At 48.3% G+C, this 18,373-nt stretch overlaps 3 protein-coding genes across 6 annotated transcripts; 2 read left to right on the top strand and 1 right to left on the bottom strand.

Moving 5' to 3' along the window:
* The first annotated feature begins 619 nt into the window (after nt 1-619).
* On the top strand, nt 620-2,824 carry LOC6591138 (UDP-glucuronosyltransferase 2B13). Its single transcript, XM_026985545.1, has 5 exons — nt 620-1,048; nt 1,104-1,262; nt 1,324-1,785; nt 1,842-2,320; nt 2,380-2,824. Exons 1-5 carry the CDS (start codon nt 952-954, stop codon nt 2,767-2,769), a joined length of 1,587 nt encoding a protein of 528 aa, XP_026841346.1. The 5' UTR covers nt 620-951; the 3' UTR covers nt 2,770-2,824.
* Nucleotides 2,825-3,047: 223 nt separating this feature from the next.
* LOC6591137 (UDP-glucuronosyltransferase 2C1) lies at nt 3,048-5,236 on the top strand. Its single transcript, XM_002015895.2, has 4 exons — nt 3,048-3,119; nt 3,429-3,678; nt 3,738-4,403; nt 4,469-5,236. The coding sequence occupies exons 1-4, from the start codon at nt 3,117-3,119 to the stop codon at nt 5,131-5,133; spliced, it is 1,584 nt and encodes a 527-aa protein (XP_002015931.1). The 5' UTR covers nt 3,048-3,116; the 3' UTR covers nt 5,134-5,236.
* Nucleotides 5,129-17,825, bottom strand: LOC6591135 (glycogenin-1). 4 transcript variants are annotated; one of them, XM_026986145.1, is made up of 6 exons: nt 17,631-17,825; nt 12,946-13,256; nt 12,597-12,886; nt 12,350-12,530; nt 9,466-9,667; nt 6,870-7,885 (listed from the first exon to the last, which is right to left on the bottom strand). In XM_026986145.1, exons 1-6 carry the CDS (start codon nt 17,635-17,637, stop codon nt 7,377-7,379), a joined length of 1,500 nt encoding a protein of 499 aa, XP_026841946.1. In that variant the 5' UTR covers nt 17,638-17,825; the 3' UTR covers nt 6,870-7,376. The 4 variants fall into 4 exon arrangements, with proteins under 4 accessions (XP_026841948.1, XP_026841946.1, XP_026841945.1 ...); XM_026986144.1 differs by lacking the exons at nt 6,870-7,885; nt 9,466-9,667 and adding exons at nt 10,341-11,036; nt 12,057-12,125; XM_002015893.2 differs by lacking the exons at nt 6,870-7,885; nt 9,466-9,667 and adding an exon at nt 10,341-11,036.
* Between the last annotated feature and the right edge of the window lie 548 nt (nt 17,826-18,373).

Genomic DNA, 18,373 nt, shown 5'->3' with positions numbered 1-18,373 from the left:
TCTGCAGGAGGCGGCCAAGAGTATGCCACAAAAATATTTCTTTTGCCGGATTTATTTCGAAATTATTGCATACTTTCAGGCTGAACGGATAATATAACCAGTATTTTCTTTAATGGCACATATCTCGGCCAACTAGGACTATGTCGACCAAGGACCTACTTCCCCAGGATCAGGGAAGTCCAGACTGTTGATCGTCATCAAAATCTGGACACAGGAATCCGGGAATACACAGGATAATACAGGAAAAAAACCCAGTATTTTGATTATTTGCACAGTCAATTGGGCCAGATCGGCGAAGGCCCTGTCTAGTATCCAGACTTTGTATTTGCATTTTTTTATAAATATTTTGTGGCGTGAAATATCTAGATGAGATTGTTTTTGACAAGTATTTCGCATGCCAATATTAATCGACGTAGACATCTTATTCCAAGTGATTTATTACTGCGTTTCAAAGCGCTGCCTCCCCCTAATAGACACAATAGGAACCCGGATAAAACTAAGAAAATAAGAGTTGAGAATAAATTGATTGGCGCAGGCATACGTATCTTCTATACCCGAACGAAACCCGTTTCGTAGAGCAGTCGGGACATCAGCCACAATCGGTGCGGATCGCAGACTCAGTCGTCGCTCAGACTTTCGCATAGCTAATTCGTGAAACGGTCAAAAACATCTGTCCGCCTCAGATTTGCTCTTTGCAAGCACGCAACACATAAATTAAGCACGCTGATACGAACAGAGTGTCTATAATCATCGCTCATTAAGTAGAGATTACCTATTATAATAAACAGAGGTACTACAAGCCTTGCAAGTCGTACGGCAATACGAGTATGTTGGAGAAGATTACTGAGTCTTATCAGAAGTAAACAATTAGTGTCTAACAAACGCTTGCACTTAAACGACGACAGCCTTCCACAGTCAATTAATAGACGAATTCCCATTCGAATATTAGCGATGCAATTTGTGTTGCTCTGCTGTTTGCTGCTGGCTCTCCTCCCGCAGCCCAGGCCTGTGGAGGGAGCCAAGATACTGGCAGTCTATGCATTTCCAGGTAAGCCAAATACCGAAGGAGGTACTGCTTGTTGACTCCATATTTTGGGTGGCAGGAAAGTCGCATTTCATGATGCACACGGCCCTCATGAGGGAGCTCGTCGAGAGCGGCCACCAGGTGACCATGATCACCGCGTTTTCGCTGGAGAAGGAGCAGCTGGGCAGCAACTACACGGAGATTCTGATAGAGCCCGTCTACGACTTCTGGCACGATGGTAAGTGCAGATTTGCCCATCGCCCATCATCCTGCTTTTTCTATCCCTCATCTGTCCGCAGTCAAGCTGAGCTTTGGAGCCCAGCACTTGTTCGAGCTGACGCGCATGACCAACTATGATTTCCTGAAGATGCTGGAGATCATCGGGCTGAAAACCACCGAGCACGCCCTCCGGCAGCCCAAGGTTCAGGCCGTGATTCATGCCAAGAAGACGGAAGGAGTCTTCGATCTCCTGCTGGCCGAGCAGTTCTACCAGGAGGCATTCCTGGCCCTTTCACGCATCTACAAGATACCCGTGGTCACGACCAGCACGCTAGGCTACGAGAACCACATGAGCCAGATGATGGGTCTGATCACGCCCTGGTCCTTTGTGCCGCACGGCTTTATGCCGTTCACCGATCGCATGAGCTTCCTGGAGCGCGTTAAGAACTCGTACGCCTCGCTCTACGAGGACCTGGACCGCCTACTCAGCTACTTCCCCAAAATGGATGCCGTCGCGAGGGAGTTCTTTGGCCCCGTCCTGGGTGAGTGGGGGTTCCAGTATATGAGAAATGGGAAACCAATTTGTCTGTGCTTGCAGGCGAGGTGCCAAAGGTCAGGGAGATGGAGAGAGAGATCTCTGTGATGCTGCTCAACAGTCACGCACCGCTGACCACGGCCCGCCCCACTGTAGATGCCATGGTGCCCGTGGGCGGGATGCACATCTATCCCCCCAAGGCCCTGCCCGCGGACATGCAAGCGTTCTTGGATGGAGCCAGCGAGGGCGCCATCTTCTTCAGCCTGGGCAGCAACGTCCAGAGCAAGGATATGCCCCAGGAGATGCTGCAGCTGTTTCTACAGGTATTTGGCTCTCTGAAGCAACGAGTGCTTTGGAAGTTCGAGGACGAAAGCCTCCGCCAGCTGCCGTCCAACGTGATGGTCCGCAAATGGCTGCCGCAGGCGGACATCTTGGCCCATCCCCAGGTGAAGGTGTTCATCACCCACGGGGGGCTGTTTGGCACCCAGGAAGGAGTGCACTACGCCGTACCCATGCTGGGCATCCCCTTCTACTGCGATCAGGTAGGGACTTGCCCACGAAGTGGCTAGAACATGCCTAATCTTCATCTTTCCACTGACAGCATCTAAACATGAACAAAGCCGTGCTGGGCGGCTATGCCATTAGCCTGCACTTTCAGTCGATCACAAGTGAGGTCCTTGAGCACTCCCTGCTGCAGCTGATCCACAATGCCACCTACAAGGAGAGCGTCCAGCGCGTTTCGAGCATTTTCCGGGATCGCCCCCAGGAGCCGCGCAAGAGCGCCGTCTATTGGATCGAGTACGTCATCCGCCACAGGGGAGCACCACACATGCGATCCGCAGGATTGGATCTCAACTGGTTCCAGTTCTATCTGCTGGACGTGATTGCCTTTGTGGTGGCCATTGCCTTGGCCGCTCTGTTGGCCGCCCTTCTTGCCATCCGCCTGCTGATGGGGAGCGACAAGCAGCACAGAAAATCCAAGACACACTGAAAGAGTGGAGCATTATTAATAAATTTAAAATATGACATTTCGAATTTTTCCATTAGTCTGTTATAATAGTTTTTTGTTGCTCATCAATTAAACCGATCGGTTGCCGCACGAACAGAGATCGGATTCGTCTAGAGACGAGCACAGGGCTCCATAGCCTGTCTCCGTGACACGCAGCACGAACAAATAAACTAATGTTACAGTAGATGAGCCCTAAACTGTTTGCCATCCCTAGTGGTCAGACCCAACCAGCCCACCCAGAACACGTTCTCAGTCTTCGGAGAATCGCCGAGTGAATCGGTTGTGAATTGTTGATAGCGCAGCAAAGTGTAGAGACCCGGGAACTCAAAATGGTTTGTTGTTTGGAAGCAATGAAAGATCTTTCAAGTCTTTTGCAAACTATTTCACCAGAACGGTCAATTTCGAATTTTGCTGTCTGGGGAAAGTTTCGGTGGTTGGCAGGTGGTTTGCCCTTATCAGTAGCCCACTAAAAATTGGAAATAGGCGGGCTATCAGTGGCACTTTCCGACGTACAGATGCGGTTAACAGATAAGATAATGATGCTTGTTAACCGATCTAGTGCTAAGCAAACTATACGAGTAGTTATTTTAAAGTAGGTCATTGACTTTGCTGAATTGTGGCACTTGTGTTCTCCTTTCCAGCAACTGAAATGTATCCTGCTCCTCACGCTGGTAGCTCTTCAGCAGCTGTACCTGGGCGAGGGGTCCCGCATCCTGGCGGCCTTCTTCTTTCCCGGAAAAAGCCACTTCATGATGACGAACGCCATTGTTCGGGAGCTGGTGAAACGCGGACACGAAGTCACCTTTATCACGCCTTTCTCCCTAGAGAAGGAGAACCTGGGACCGAACTACAAGGAGGTGCTGATTGCGCAGTACGATTTCTGGCCAGAAAGTAGGTCGACCCGACCCAACATGGGCATGAACAGAAATAATAGTGCTCTTATCATATAGTTAAGGAGATGACCAAAACCAGTACCATTTTGGAGATGACCGATGTGCCAAACCTGACGTTCGTCAGGCTGTTGACGGTGATGGGTGCCCACAGCACGGACTTTGCCTTTGACCAGCCGGAGATACAGGAGATAGTGAATGCCGAGGACAAAGTCGGGAAGTACGATCTGCTGCTGGCGGAGCAGTTCTTTAACGAGGGCGCCCTCATTCTGGGGCATCTCTACCAGATCCCCATCATCACCGTCTCGACCTTCGGGTACGCCAACTACCTCAGCCAGCTGGCGGGCATCGTCTCGCCCTGGTCCTATGTGCCCCATGCTTTCATGCCGTACACGGACCGCATGACGCTGTGGGAGCGCATCGGGAATGTGGCCATCTCTGGAACCGAAGATCTCATCAGGGAGTTCTCCTACTATCCCAAGCACGATGCGATTCTGAGGAAGCACTTCTCTCGACTGCTGGACAGGGTTCCGACCATCAAGGAACTGGAGCGGAACATATCCGCCATCCTGCTGAACAACTACATGCCGCTGACCACGACCAGACCCACCTCCTTCAACATGATTCCCGTGGGGGGACTGCACATTCAGCCACCAAAACCGTTGCCCCAGCATCTGCAGCAGTTCCTCGATGGGGCCACGGACGGAGTCATCTACTTCAGTCTGGGTAAGTGGGCGGTGCAATCATTTTCAGGAGCTCAAGCTGATGGTTCTGCTTCGATCTCCGACTAGGTTCCCAGGTTCGCAGTGCCGATCTCCCGCCCGAGAAGCTAAAGATCTTCCTCAACGTCTTCGGAAGCCTCAAGCAGCGGGTTCTGTGGAAGTTCGAGGATGAGTCGCTGCCCAATCTGCCGGCCAACGTGAAGGTGCAAAACTGGCTGCCGCAGGGGGATATCCTAGCACATCCCAATGTCAAGGTCTTCATCGCCCACGGCGGACTCTTCGGCACGCAGGAAGCAGTTTACAACGGGGTCCCGATGCTGGGAATGCCCGTCTATTGCGACCAGCATCTGAACATCAACCAAGGCAAACAGGCCGGCTATGCGCTGGGCCTGGACTATCGTACTGTCTCCGAGGATCAGCTGCGATCCTCGCTCACCGAACTCCTCCAGAATCCCAAGTATAGAACCAAAATGCAACAGGCCTCGCGAATCTTCAGGGATCGCCCTCTGAGTGCAATGGACACTGCCATGTACTGGATCGAGTACGTGATCGAGCATCGCGGAGCCCCGCATCTGGTGGCCTCTGGCGTGGAGCTGCCCTGGTACCAGTTCTACCTCCTGGATATCGTAGCCCTGGCCCTGGCTATCGTTCTCCTGCCCATCGTGGCCCTCTGCTGTCTGTGCCGCAGCTCCAAATCGAAGAGGGAGTCAAGGAAGAAGGCCAAGCGCAACTAATTGGAACCAAAACTTGATTTATTTTATTTTTAGAAACAGACGGGATTACAATTATGTTAGATATTTCGCAATTATTAAATTAATAGTAAATTTTGAATAATAATAATTTCGTAATACATTTCTAGGGCAACAGATGGCTGGCAAAATAATTGAGAAGGAAGCTGGCGAGAAGCGTACAAAGACCGCTCCCAACTAACTGAACCGGATGCTGAAATATGTCACGAGAATTAGCTTGGGATCATGGGATCGGGGGATCTGGTCGGGGCTTCGATCGGAGCAGCCTTGGGTTAGGGATCATACAGAAGCATCTTTGTGTAAGTGTGGGTGTGGGTGTGTATTGTGTTTGTGTTTGTGCGCGATCTCTAATGGCTTATGACCATGGACTTCTTTACCTTCTTCTCTTTCTTCTCGTGGGTGATAGTCACTTCCTCTGCCAAAGAAAGAAGAATGTGAAATTAGGGATTCTCTGGATTAGGGATTAACCTGGATTAGGGATGTACCTTCGAACTTGGTGGGCAACTGCCGGACCGTCTCGATGGTCTTGACATTCTTCTCTCCAGGCTCGATGATCTCCTCCTCGTACTCCTCGATGATCTCCTCTTCGTCGGTGTCATCGGGATTCACTTTAGCGCTGGGCACGGGATCGAACACCGTCTTTACGGCCTTCTTAACGATGCCCTCAGCGGTGACGGTGGTATAGTGGTATTCGGTGCCGCCCTCGATCTTGATCGTCTCAACGGTGGTGACATCCCCGGGATTCTCTGAGGGCACAATCTTCTTGGTGCCCGACTCGGACTTGAGCTTCTTGGTGGAGGTCACGTTCTTGTGCTTCTCGGCATCCTTGAGCGTCTTCTTGTACTGCCTGATCTCCTCCTCGGTCAGCTCCACTTCCTCTTCCTCGTAGACGGTCTTCGATGTAGTGATGGTCTTTCCGGACTCCAGCTGCGTGTTATAGGTGTACTCCACGCCGCCGGGCACGCGCTTGGAGGCCACGGTCGTGCTGTCGTTCTGCACAAAGTCCGCCGGCGGTGGGGGGGCCGAGGACTTGGGCTTCTTCTTCTGCTTCTTGTCGCTGGAAGAGGTGGAGGAGGTAATGGCCTTGATGTTCTGCTCCTGCAACGAGTTCTTGCGCACCGTGCGGTTGTTCTCCGTGATCTCGATGTTCTGAGTCACGGAGACACGCCTCTCGATGGTTGTGTCCTCGCGGTAGTTGGACTGCTGGTCGCTGGAGTTCTGCACCACGTTCTTCTGCTGCTGCTGCACCTTCTGGACGACGCGGCGAGAGGACTCCGTGGAATCGGTTGAGTCAACCGACGACTTGCGGGTCACGTTCTTCTTGGTCTTGTTCACCTTCGTGGTGGTGTTCTCGTTCACCTCCGTGGGCACTGAATCGTAGAAGGTCTTGGTGCGCATGCTCCTGGTGCCGTCCTCGTTGATGGTGGTGTACACTTCCTCGTAGCCGCCCTCGATGGCGCGGGTCAGCATCGTGGTGCGTTCGTCGATGCGGATCTCCTTGCCCAGCCGCTTCTGGATGAGCTTCTTGTTCTGCTGCTCCTTCAACAGGTCCTCCTGGCTGACCGGCTTGGGGTCCCAGAAGGTCCGCACCTGCGTCTTCACGGTACCATTCGGCTGGGGCGTGGTGGTGATCATCTCGTATCCGCCCTCGATCAGCTTGTACTGGGTGCTGGCGCCAGTCGCCCTGTCGAACTCCACCTTACCATCCTGGATGTCCGCGGAAGTCAGTTGCTCTGTGATGGGGGTTTCATGTGGATGGATTAGTGGGTGTGGACCAGTGTCTGGGTGTAGTGTCTACGCAACCATTGATTCATTCATTCCATTCCTAACATCGAGCGTGTGTGTGTGGTGGGGGTTAATAGTCGTGTCTAGTGTTAGGGTTAGTTTCGCTGCATCTGCGTATCCGCAGCACTTGAGGCCTTACGTCTATTATTAGTTCTCCTATCACTAAGTTTTCCTAGGGTAAGTCTACGATATTGCAATTGGTTTCCTCCTTAAGGCAGCCTGGCGGTTAGTAAGCGATTTATACAGCATTCCATTCAATTCGATTCGATTCAATTCCATTTAGTTATCCGTTCCTTTTCGTTGGGGTGGGCCCTCTTTTCAGCTCTGTTTCCTGCTTAGACGTGCACGGGTTGGGGCTCGGGATCCAAATGCAGTTGCAACCGCCTGGGCCGACACGCCAGGTGTGGCAGGCAGCTGTAGTGCATCAGCAGGTTCAGTAATTGCTATTTAAACTTACGCACCGCCCGCTGGCGGCTGGCCTTGTTACTGGAGCTGCCACTGTTGCCCGGCTGCTGCTGCATGGTGATGTGCTGCTGGCTCGACGTCTCTGCTGTCTGGGATGCCTGTGGCTGCGGCTGCGGCTGGGGCTGGGGCTGGGCCTGGGCCTTGGCCTGGGACTGTGGCTGTTGTCGCATCTGTGGCTGGGGATGCTGTGTGGAAACAGTGACCGAGCCGGAAGCAGGTCTCTCAGCGTTAGTTGCAAGTTTGTTAGTTGCGGCTTTTGTGCGGGGACTGGGGCGAGGCGGTTGGTCAGGCTCCGGCTCCGGCTCTGGCACCGGCACAGGCACCGGCTGCAGACCAGGACGAGAGCTGGGCTTCCCTTGAGGCTTGTCGGAGGTCCTTTGCGGCTCAGTTGGATGCTGCACCAGTTTGATTGCGGTTTCGATTATCAATTGATTTAGGCTTAGTGTGTTAGCATTATCGCTATCATTATCTGTGTCAGTATCGTTATCTGGAAAATGTGGTTAGTGTTAGGGCGACATTCGAAATCATTTTCATGTGATTTATCTACAGCAACAGTGAGATGCAATGAGAGTGGATGGTGGCGCATGGATCTGCTGAGATGCTGGCTCTTACAGCTAAGATTCTATGGTGGATGGATGGATGGTTGGTGGCATAGATGCATGTGGTGCAGTGGTGCACTTCCCAAAGGCTTAAAAGTAAACAACTGAAAAGTGACAAATGCAGAAAAATAAACTCTCAGTTGCGAACCGATTGATTGACTGATCGACTGACTGTCTGACTGACTGACGAAGGGATACAACTTAGGACTAAAATAAAAATGCACATTTAAAAACAAAATTTCACAAATGTCACAAAGTGTTTGTGTTGTAGTTTTTGTTGTTGGGGTTTCTTTGTGGTTCTTGAATAAATATTAAGACAATATTCCAAAGTAAATTATAACATAAATGGTACGAGTATATATATATATATGTAGATAGAAAATATATTAGCATTCCACTGCAAAATAAAAACACTCGAAACAAACATCTGAAGATGTGGCAATGGAAGGGGTTGACGGGGCAAGGCACACACACAAAGATACAGATACAGATACAGATACAGACAGAGACACAACTGCCACAAGAGTTCAGTTTTGGAGATTTATTTTATTCTAGATTTATTTTATACACACTTTTGCTTGGATTTTACTCATATTGAAAACATATCTATCTACATATGTTTAGGGGGACGATGGCGATGGCGATGGAGGATAGGGAACACGTGGAGTGGGAGAGGGCTGCTGGAGAGGGTATTTATGCTCCAATGAATTTGTGGATGCAGATGAACAGTCATCGCCATAAATCGGTAAACACACGTACGAGTACGAGTACGAGTACGTGTACGAGTACGAGTACTGGCAAAAGTACAACATTTTCAATTAAAATACAATGAAGTGTAAAAGTTTGTGGCGGGGCCAAGTTTTGTGGGCGTGTTTATGTGTATGTGTGAGAGCTGATGCAGAGAGGTGGCAACTGTGCCAAGTGCCACATGGCTGCTGTCGAGAGCAGCAGCCACACGAGTGAGTGAAAAAAGTTTAATTTGAAAACTTAATTAAAATTTCTGTGCGTATTTTTCATTTTTTCCGCCTCACTTTCCCTAACAAGATGGCCTGCCTGCTGCCACGAGGAGCGTGTTTGAGTGTGAGTGGTTGTGGGTGGGTGTGCGCGTGTGTGTGTTGGTGGGGAGCAAATAAAAATTGCATTTATGACACTCGGAAGTATTCGCTCGACAACATTTTTGGCACAGAAGGGCGCTTCAGCATGCTCATGAAACCTTAAATTTCAATTAGAGTTTTGGTCCTTGAAATTGACAGCACTCTGCCGCTGTCGCTGCCTCTCTTTAAGTGTGTGTGTGTGTGTGTGGTGAGGGGGTATCTCTGTGTGTGTTTGATTGTGTGCGTAACAAAAAAGTGGCAACAAAACGACGAAAAACGAACGGTTTATGCGTTTCTTCTGCTGTGTTTTGTTCTGTTCTGTTCTACGTGTAGGTTCGATTCTATTTTATTGTGTTGTGTCTATGATGAACTACCGGTTTGGTCGGTCTCCGGCTCGGGCTTCTTGTCCAGCGTCTGCGAGATCTTCTTCCAGATGTTGTCGAACGAGTCGGCGCCTGAGTAGTCGATCTGTCCCGACTCCCAGCACTGGCGCCGCATCAGACTCTCGTAGGCCTCCTGTTCGGGCGTACGCTGCACACCGATCTGCAGCTGCGACAGGGCTCCAGCCAGACCAGCCTGAAAGTAGGCAATGGAAGGTGAGTGGGGGCTCTAGAACTATTTTCGGTTGGGCGGGTAGGTGTTCAAGGGGTGGGGGTTGCTGGAGTGCTGGGGCATACATGCATTGTGTGCGGTTACAAATTAAACATTTATTAGCCAGGCGACAACATTGAAATGTTAGTTGGGGACACGCTACGGTACACAGGACGTATGATTAATATGACAACAGAATGCTACTCGAGGCATAAATCATGATGCATTGCGGGTGCGGCTCCTGCTGCTGCTGTTTCTGCTGCTGCTTACGGTTGCAACTCATGTCCGGGCGACCTTGTGGTAGATTACTATGCGGAATGGAGGCGATACGAGAGGGAGAGAGCTGGAAATGGCATGCAACACAAGGATGAGATGGCTTCTACTCCTTCTACTGATGATGATGACGATGGCGGCCGTATGAATTGCTGTTCACGTTCAACCGGGCGAGTGCAAACTAATAAATCAACAGATGCACTCATCCCCAGGCGGAGGACAGCCACCACATGAACCATTCAATAGCTAACAATGGACAGAGGACGGTGGGAAAAGGACGCAGGACAATGACAATGACAATGACAATTCGTATGCAAAACAGTGACTGGTCAGCACGAAACCATGAGATTACATTATCACTATCACTAGCACTAGCACTAGGACAGGCACTAGGACACCACTATCCAATGCAGGGGTCTGGAGGTTGGTGGTTGGTGTTTGGAGGGTGTTCAGGTGCGGGTGCGGGTGCGGGTTCGGGTCGGAGGCCAGAGAGATTGATTGCCTTTACCTCAGGCTGCACTCCGGCTGCGACTTCTGGCTGCTCTTTTTTCGAACTCTTTCTTACTCTCTGACTACGCGCGGAATGAGGCGAGGGCGTGGCAGTGGTTGTGGCTGTGGCAGTGGCAGTGGGCGAGGGCTTGGCATGTTCTGGTGGGATTGGGTGTGCGTTCAGTTCATTGGAATTCACATCCTTGGACGTGAGCTTCTCGGCAGTTGCATAGCCATTCGGTTTGGCATTTTCATTGCCAAAGGCAGTGCTGGCAGTGGGTGTAGGAGTAGGAGTGGTGGGTGGTGACGGTGGTTGTGGTTGTGGGCATGCGTCGGGGGCTGTCCACTCGTCATCGTTTGCATGCTCATTGTCCTGCTCGTGGTCGCTATGGTGACTCTCATGCTCCGGCTCTGGGCTCTCTTGCCTCCGCTCCAGATTCTCGTAGTAATCTGCCCAAGGATCGCGGAACTCGCGGACGTGCAACAGGTGGTGCAGCTGCTGCTGCTGCTGGTAGTACTCGTGCTGCCCATCCGATGGCCGGTGGTCCGCCTCGGAGCGGCCTTGCAAGTGCCTTAGGTTTAAGCAAAGGCACTGGCGAAAGCGATGTTAGAGATACGATACGGGTTTATAGAGTATAGCGATCCGGGTATTATTTATGGCAATTTACAGAATTTACAGAATGCGCAAAACATAGGAAAGTAAGAGTTGGAAAATAAAAGTAAATGAAAAGTAATCAATTTGCAAAAATAAAGAAAACAAACACAAGGGAAATACACAGACACAGTCACAGTCACAGACACAGACACAAGGGAAAAGAAAGAGTGAAAGGAAAACAAAAAGAAAAACTGTGTGCGTGTGTATGCTTGTGTGTGGTGTGTGTGTGTGTGTGTGGATGGGATATAGGAGGATCTAGAATGATTCAAGAGAGATTTCTGGCACCCACATCCCCAAACACGACACGACACCAGCACAGCACCCACCCATCCCTGAATCATTTCCATCTATCGATGGCGTAGTCCGAAACATTTCCCTGGCTTTCGGCCAAATTGATGCAAATTAGAAAAACAGAAACGAAAAGAGCACACTAAGACAATGACACACACACACACACACACACACAGAGAGATAGAACAGTGGGACAAATATTACAAAAAAAATATATGCAATATGTGAAAAGAAATCCAATTCGCGAGTCTGTCTGTCTGTCTGAAAAAGAGGTTACTATGGGGCGTGGCTGCTAATTGAATGAAAATCAACAGAAAACCGAAAATCGAAAACCGAAAGTAAACCCCAAACCGAAGAAAAGACATACGTACATACAACAGATCTTTAAAGTGGAACAAAGGAGGAACGAGAGATGATACAGAGAGGAAAACGAGGTCAGCTATCGGCAAGAAATAGCAAATAATAGATCGAATCTGAGAAATATTTGGCGGGTTATTTACAATGCTATGCTTCGTGAATAGATAGAGATGTATCAATAAATAAATATTGGCAAAGTAAATAAAGAGATAATTGATATTTACACTTGGATTGGTGCTCTTTGGGGGCTCTACAGATCTACGAATCTTGTGGGTGAGGAGTGCCATCGGCTATTACAGATCTTCTTACCTCTGGATTGAACCCTTGGACTGCTTGGGCTGCTTCAGGCTTATCACTAGCAACAGCTCCTTGCGTTTTCTTGCGGTTAGCGGATTGTGATACGAAGCAAAGTGGGGTAGGGGCAATACATTGGGTTAGAACAATACAAATTCTGGTGTTAGCTTTGGGTTTTAGTTATCATTTGATACATTTCAAACAAGAGATAAGATACGTAGAGTCGGAGCAAGGAAGCTGGAAATCGATCGAGCGCGGCGGGGAGTATCCAGATATGCAGATAAAGAGAGTCCATAGAGATCGCTTACCATTTCGCTGGACAGGGACTGGATCACAGTATCACAGAAGATGTTCCACCAGAGCTGGATAAGGTCCTGTGCGTGGGCATAGTCCGAGGACACGGCGGCCGTCTTCGTCTCAGAGTTGAACTGGATCAGCCAAGGCTTCAGCTTGCCGGCGAAATGCAAAATCTTAATCTTATCTCTGAACCTGCAAGGAGGAACGGCGAAGGATTAGCCACTGTCCCACTGGAGGGGGTTGGGATGGTCGACTTACTGTTTGAAGGCGGGCAGATAGCAGTAGGAGGCATAGGCCGTCACATTGTAGACGAATGGCAAATGCTTCTTGATGTCCGCCGTCGCCCAGTCCGCGAAGAACTGATTCAGCAGGCCCTGGTCACCGCCGTCGAAGCTGCCGTTCTTTATGGCGAACTCTGTGATCTTGCCGAAGGTATCCAGGCTGGGTCTGAACACGAACACGCCGGAGTTGAAGCAATCGGGCCAGCTGACATCCGGAGCAGCCGAGAGTTCCTCGCGCTCGAAGAGCTCATCGACATTTTGCAGGACCTTCAGCGAAGAGGAGACTGTTAAGGAGTGCTGCACTAGGAGTAGACTGTGCATCTTACCAAGGTATCTGCATCGAGGAAGACGCACTTCTCGAACTGCACCAGACGCCAGCAGTGCAGCTTTGTGAACGTCACGCCCAGCTCCGGGCGGGAGAGCAGGGCCAAGTTCGCCGCATCCTGTGAGTCCAGCACATTCACCTCTTGTACAACATTGTACACGTCCTTAAGTCTGTCGCGCATCGCCTCCGACACGGTGGGCGTCACCAGCACGGCCAGCTGGTGGGCGGTCCCGGCCCGCTTCAGGGAGTGGGCCAGCACCAGGGCACCCAGGGAGTACGTGTCATTTGTCGTCAGCGTCACCCAAGCGAACTCTGTGGAGGAGAGGGACGAATCGAATGGAAATGTTTTAGATACAGATAGCCGGCTTGGAGGGAGATACATGTGTAAATATTGCCACGATTGCAGTTACAAGGCACGTTTCAGAGCAGCAGCTTCACTTTTTAGCGGTTTGCATATTTCGGGTTCGGCAAATAAAACAACGGGGAGCATCCACGGTATAGACTATAAATAAATAAGCATTCTTTTGCCATATGGAAAAGCACAGAGATCCCATTCAGATAGATATGTATGGTATCTGCGGACGTGTGCGAATCCCAATCTGCGTCAGCAGTGGGCGGGGCACGCGGCATCCACATGCAGCGAATTTTCATTTGCTTTTGTTAGAGAAGCAACAACTGCAAAGCGCAAAATAAAAAGCAAAGACCTATAGAACAAATCATAAAGAATTGGCCAAAATCGAGCAGAACATATTTCAGGCGCATCGGCAACGGCAACGGCAACAGCAACGTTGGACGAGCAATTAGAATTTTGCGTAGTTGGCGTTTAGTTGGGCGAAAGCTATAGATAGAATATAATATATGATAATTTATCTCCGAGATGTACATCAGTGTGGGGCGCTGGCGAATATGCGGTTTCCTAGATACATATATTCCCTTCCTCACTTGTTGTTGAATTAGTTTCTACGGTTAGATTTTCGGTGTATTTTTACAAATCTGTGGGTTTGTGGGGTTGATCAACTAGTTGATCTCTTCCGGTTTGGTTAGTCAAGGATTATTCATTCCCCAACTTCTTGTTCTCCTGAAGTACCTTCCATTTCTCCTGGTTATCCCCCAGAAATGGTGTTAAAATTAATGGCAATTAATCCATGCATTCTTGTTGTGTTGAAAATTAAAAATTCATTAGAGTTAAAATAGAGATACAAATTAATTATAGTTTTATTTCCAATTTTGATTATTGACAAGTTGAATTTCGAACATTATTGTTTGGTATCAAGTGCTACAAAATCAGAGATAATTTGTAGATATATCAGTGATGTAGTATATATAATCTTTGTACATTTGGTTGGACTAACTTTAGTGGGGTTAAGTGTCAGATTAGATTAGAGAGTTCTGTATTCATTGGATTTAGAAGCGCACTAGAAAGGAGCGGGGAAAGCGTGGAGTACAAAAAGTGGATGGATTACAAAAACTACCTTCTCGCTGCTACGGACACACATCCGTACGAGTACGGGTACGGATGCGGACACGGATGAGGATGCAGATGCGGATACGGATACGGTTGGATAACATTGCATTCGTTTGCTTTTGAGCAGCAGCTGGAGATGAGGTTCGATCGTGGTTTCTGCCTGGCCCTCCATCTATATCTTCTTCTATATACAACTTATGTGTTTGCTTGTGTGTGCGTGTGTGTATGCGGTGTGTGTATGTGTATAAGTGTGAAGCTTATGCTTTCTTTTCTCATGATTCGTAGTGCCTAAAATAAAAATGAAATCATTTACTCTGGGCCGAAACGAGAATGGTTTTTAATAACTTCTGACTTACCGGATGTGACCAGATACGAAAAAAACCACAATGACAAAAAAGATTCACAAGACAATAAGAGAAAACGATCAAGAGGAATTTCACTCCGCCCCATAAAACGGGCGATTTAGATAAAATAAAATAAACAACACTTGGTCTAAATTTAGACCTCCACAACTGTTGAGAATGTTGAAACCTGTCAAACGGAATGGCGACGCGACACTTTCCTTAAAAATATGCTTAAACGTAAACTTAGAAATACTCGTATATAAATTAGCACGTTCTTTGACAGCTAATTGCGGGAAAATCCTTCAAATTGTTTCCAGTGTAGAAAGCTTAAGCTTCGCTCTTGCCGGAAGCTCGCTCTCTCTTCCAACAGACTCTGCGAGTGTCTGCGCTCTTTTATCATGCGCGGTAGTACGTATGACAGTAGCACAATAAAGCTGATAAACGACCCGTCAAAAGCGAGAGCGTGAAGGGGTCGCCTTCTGAGTCTAGGTCTAGGTTGAGTGAGTGCTCATTGGGGCACGATGGGGGCTATCATCTATCAGATTGGGGAAAGGCTCATCTCATCCGTGAATGGTGTCGGAAATTATGTGAATGACAGACCCGAGGCCTTGAGTGGCCCAGACCTGCTCCGCCCATTCCCATGCCCACACATCCCAGCCCCGAAACCCGTTTGCCAATCCTCAGATATGCCACATGGGGTGCAGTGGGGGAATGAGGGATGGGCGACCGGCGAGGCGACACCAACGCACAAATTGGCGAGTGCAAGGCGAGAAACAAGTTCTGCGGGAAGACATGGATGCGGTGTGTATCTGCTAGACGGCGAATGTATCTGTGTGTGCGCCGGTGCCGAAAGAGCAGACAGACCACTAAAAATAGCCGGGTAAATGTGAAATGAAATGAAATTGTAGCGCGACAACAACAGCCTCATAGTATAGTCATCTTCAGCCCCTGCGGCATCTGCTGGTAGCGATGCAGTGGTACAGGCACCTCAGCGGTGGCTGCTTCTGCTGGAGATCCCTATTAAGTCCCCCATGGGCAAAAACCCAAACACACACAGCTGCAGAGGCCGATGATTAATGCGGGCATAAACTCATGCAGATTTTATGGATCGTGGAAATTTGTGGAATATATAGTGGGCGTCTTTTGGTCCGAAACAAGGAATTTTTCATTTTCGTGTGAAAAGATTTTTCGAGAATTACATACATATAGATATTTTCGAGCGAACAAAACTTGTTAGCGCCTGTCGCCAGCCATAATTCCGAGCGATATATGTATATGTGTAGTAGCGTTATAAATAGAAAAACATCTATGAAATGAATATATATAGACGTATAGGATCATGTGCATATATAGTGTGTTTAGTGCATCTTCAAACATGCCAAGGAGAATCTCAATGGGATTTTGATTTGGATTTGGGATGTGAGAGATGCGGAAATTACGCTGATAAAGCTGATTTGATGCTGCCCGGCGCTACTGGGTCAGAGAGCAGAAAGCAGAGCTAAAAGTGGAGCAACAAAAAATCAATATGCGGCGACAATCAAGTCACAACAAATCCCCTTAGCACCCATCCCCTCTCCTTCAGCGATTAGCAGAAGCAGCTCAAAGCATAACTGTCAAGCGCTTCTCTCTTTTGGTCTCTCCTTCTCTTCCTCTCTCTCTCTCTCACTCTTGGAGGTGGTTTCTACCTTCCCCTGCCTGCCATAACATAACGCTTATCAGTTGTCAGCAGTTATGTAAAAAACTGTGAAAAAATTGAGATTTGATATCAAACGGATCAGATCAGGAATTCTATACAGACCGCTTCTAAAAAATATTGGAAAAAATATGAAAGTATACAAGGAGTCTGAGCAAGGTGAGACAAGGTGGCTAGCATTAATCGATCAAATATATTAATTTATAATTAATTAATTAATTATTAATAATTTTAAAAAATCTAGCGTAATTCGAGTAAAATGTATTCTGACAATGCTATCTTGTTTGTTGTCCAAAAAAGTATAAACAAAGCGTGTTTTGATAAGAATATGTGATAAAAAATGATTGGTTTGATTAAATTAAAAAAAATTTAATTAAGACGCAGGTCAAATCAAGGTCATTTTGGTGTGCTGCAACGCGGGGTCAAATTAAGGTCATGTCGCAAACTGACGTGTATGTAAGAAAAATGTAAAGTAAAGTAAATGTGAATGTAAAGTGAAGTTACGTGTGTGCGAATTCGCGAATGCGGTGGAAGAAAAAAATGAAAACAAAACAAAAAAAGACTCGTTATCGATCTCGTTGCACGTTTTTGCTATCGACTTTTTGCCACTCTAATCTCTAATATTTACATCCATCAATTATATCATTTTATCAATAAAATAAGGATTTTCGACATCCTCCGTTTGTGTTATGTGTTATGTCGGTTCCAGCAACAAAACAAACTTTTTGTGGAGCCTCGCCTCCACAAGTGTTTGGATCCATTTGCATGTGAGTGACGTGACTGACGAGCACATCAAGACACCGGCTCAGAGCCCAGCAGATCATGTTTAAAAGGAACGCACGCACAAAAGTGACAAAGTTTTCAAAACTAAAATGCTTAGCTAAATCGAATTCTTCCAAGCGAAATGTTATGAAACTTGAGAGTTGCAGCGGGGCGAGGCTTAACGGTAGTTTGTGGAATTAATAAAAACAAGTGCAGGAAAGAGCAAGGAGCATCCACTTGGGGCAGGTTCCTTCTGAAGTTGGCGTTTGAGTTGGAGCTACTGCCATGCCATGCATATAAACACACACACACACACACACACACTTTTTCTTTTCTTTATTCGCATTTGCCTTTTGCTGGTGGCTGCTGCACTCTGCGTCCGAATCAACGGTTGCGGGGGAGTAGTGCATTTTGAAACTTACGGCTCATTTTGTTAGGTTTTCTTTTTGTTTAAATTCGTTAAATTAAAGCACACGCGGCGGCGAGTCCTTTTTACTTCTGTACGGGGGTGGGTGGGGCGTGCCCGTTAAGCTTTCACACGGCGGCCGAGAGCGAGTCAGAGTCGAACTAGGGGGAGCGTTTGCGTTCCGTTTGGGGCGAGCGATGGCGAGAGAATGAAACGGCCGTGGCGCTGCGGTGGGCAATAAATGCTATGTAGTGATGAAAACGGGGACGCAGCCGACGGCAGGCAGAAGGCAACCGCAAAAGCCGGCGGGAGATCTGTTTGCAAAAGTGTGTGTGTGTGTGCGAGCATGAGAAGAGGGAGGGTGCGTTCGCCGCCAGTTGAAGAGGAAGGCGCCAAGAGAAAATTTATTTAGCATTACACTCGCTTGGATTTCATTTCTGCTTCTTCTTTGGCTCTTGGCTGTGACACGCCGGCTATATATTTCTAAACTTGCTGGAGGAGAGGAGAGAGCGAATATGTGCGAATATCACAGGAAAAGAAAATCACGATTGGTGCTCAGCTAAGAGCTGATGGGAATTCAACACTTACCAGCACTGTTTTGTGCGCACATGTGAGCGCGCACATTTAAAATCGAAAACAGCTGATGAGCGGAAAATCCCGAACAAACACCTACAAACAGTGGAATCATCCGCATCTGGTGTCTGTCTGGTGTTCAAATAGTCTTTATTTTTGACGACCCGTATGTCGCTAAAACGCTGT

The sequence above is a fragment of the Drosophila persimilis genome, unplaced genomic scaffold (genome assembly GCF_003286085.1).
Source record: "Drosophila persimilis strain 14011-0111.01,24,50 unplaced genomic scaffold, DperRS2 tig00000002-arrow-pilon, whole genome shotgun sequence".
Taxonomy (NCBI): domain Eukaryota; kingdom Metazoa; phylum Arthropoda; class Insecta; order Diptera; family Drosophilidae; genus Drosophila; species Drosophila persimilis.
The sequence above is the reverse complement of the archived record's forward strand: the minus strand, read 5'-3'. Positions and strand labels throughout refer to the sequence as shown.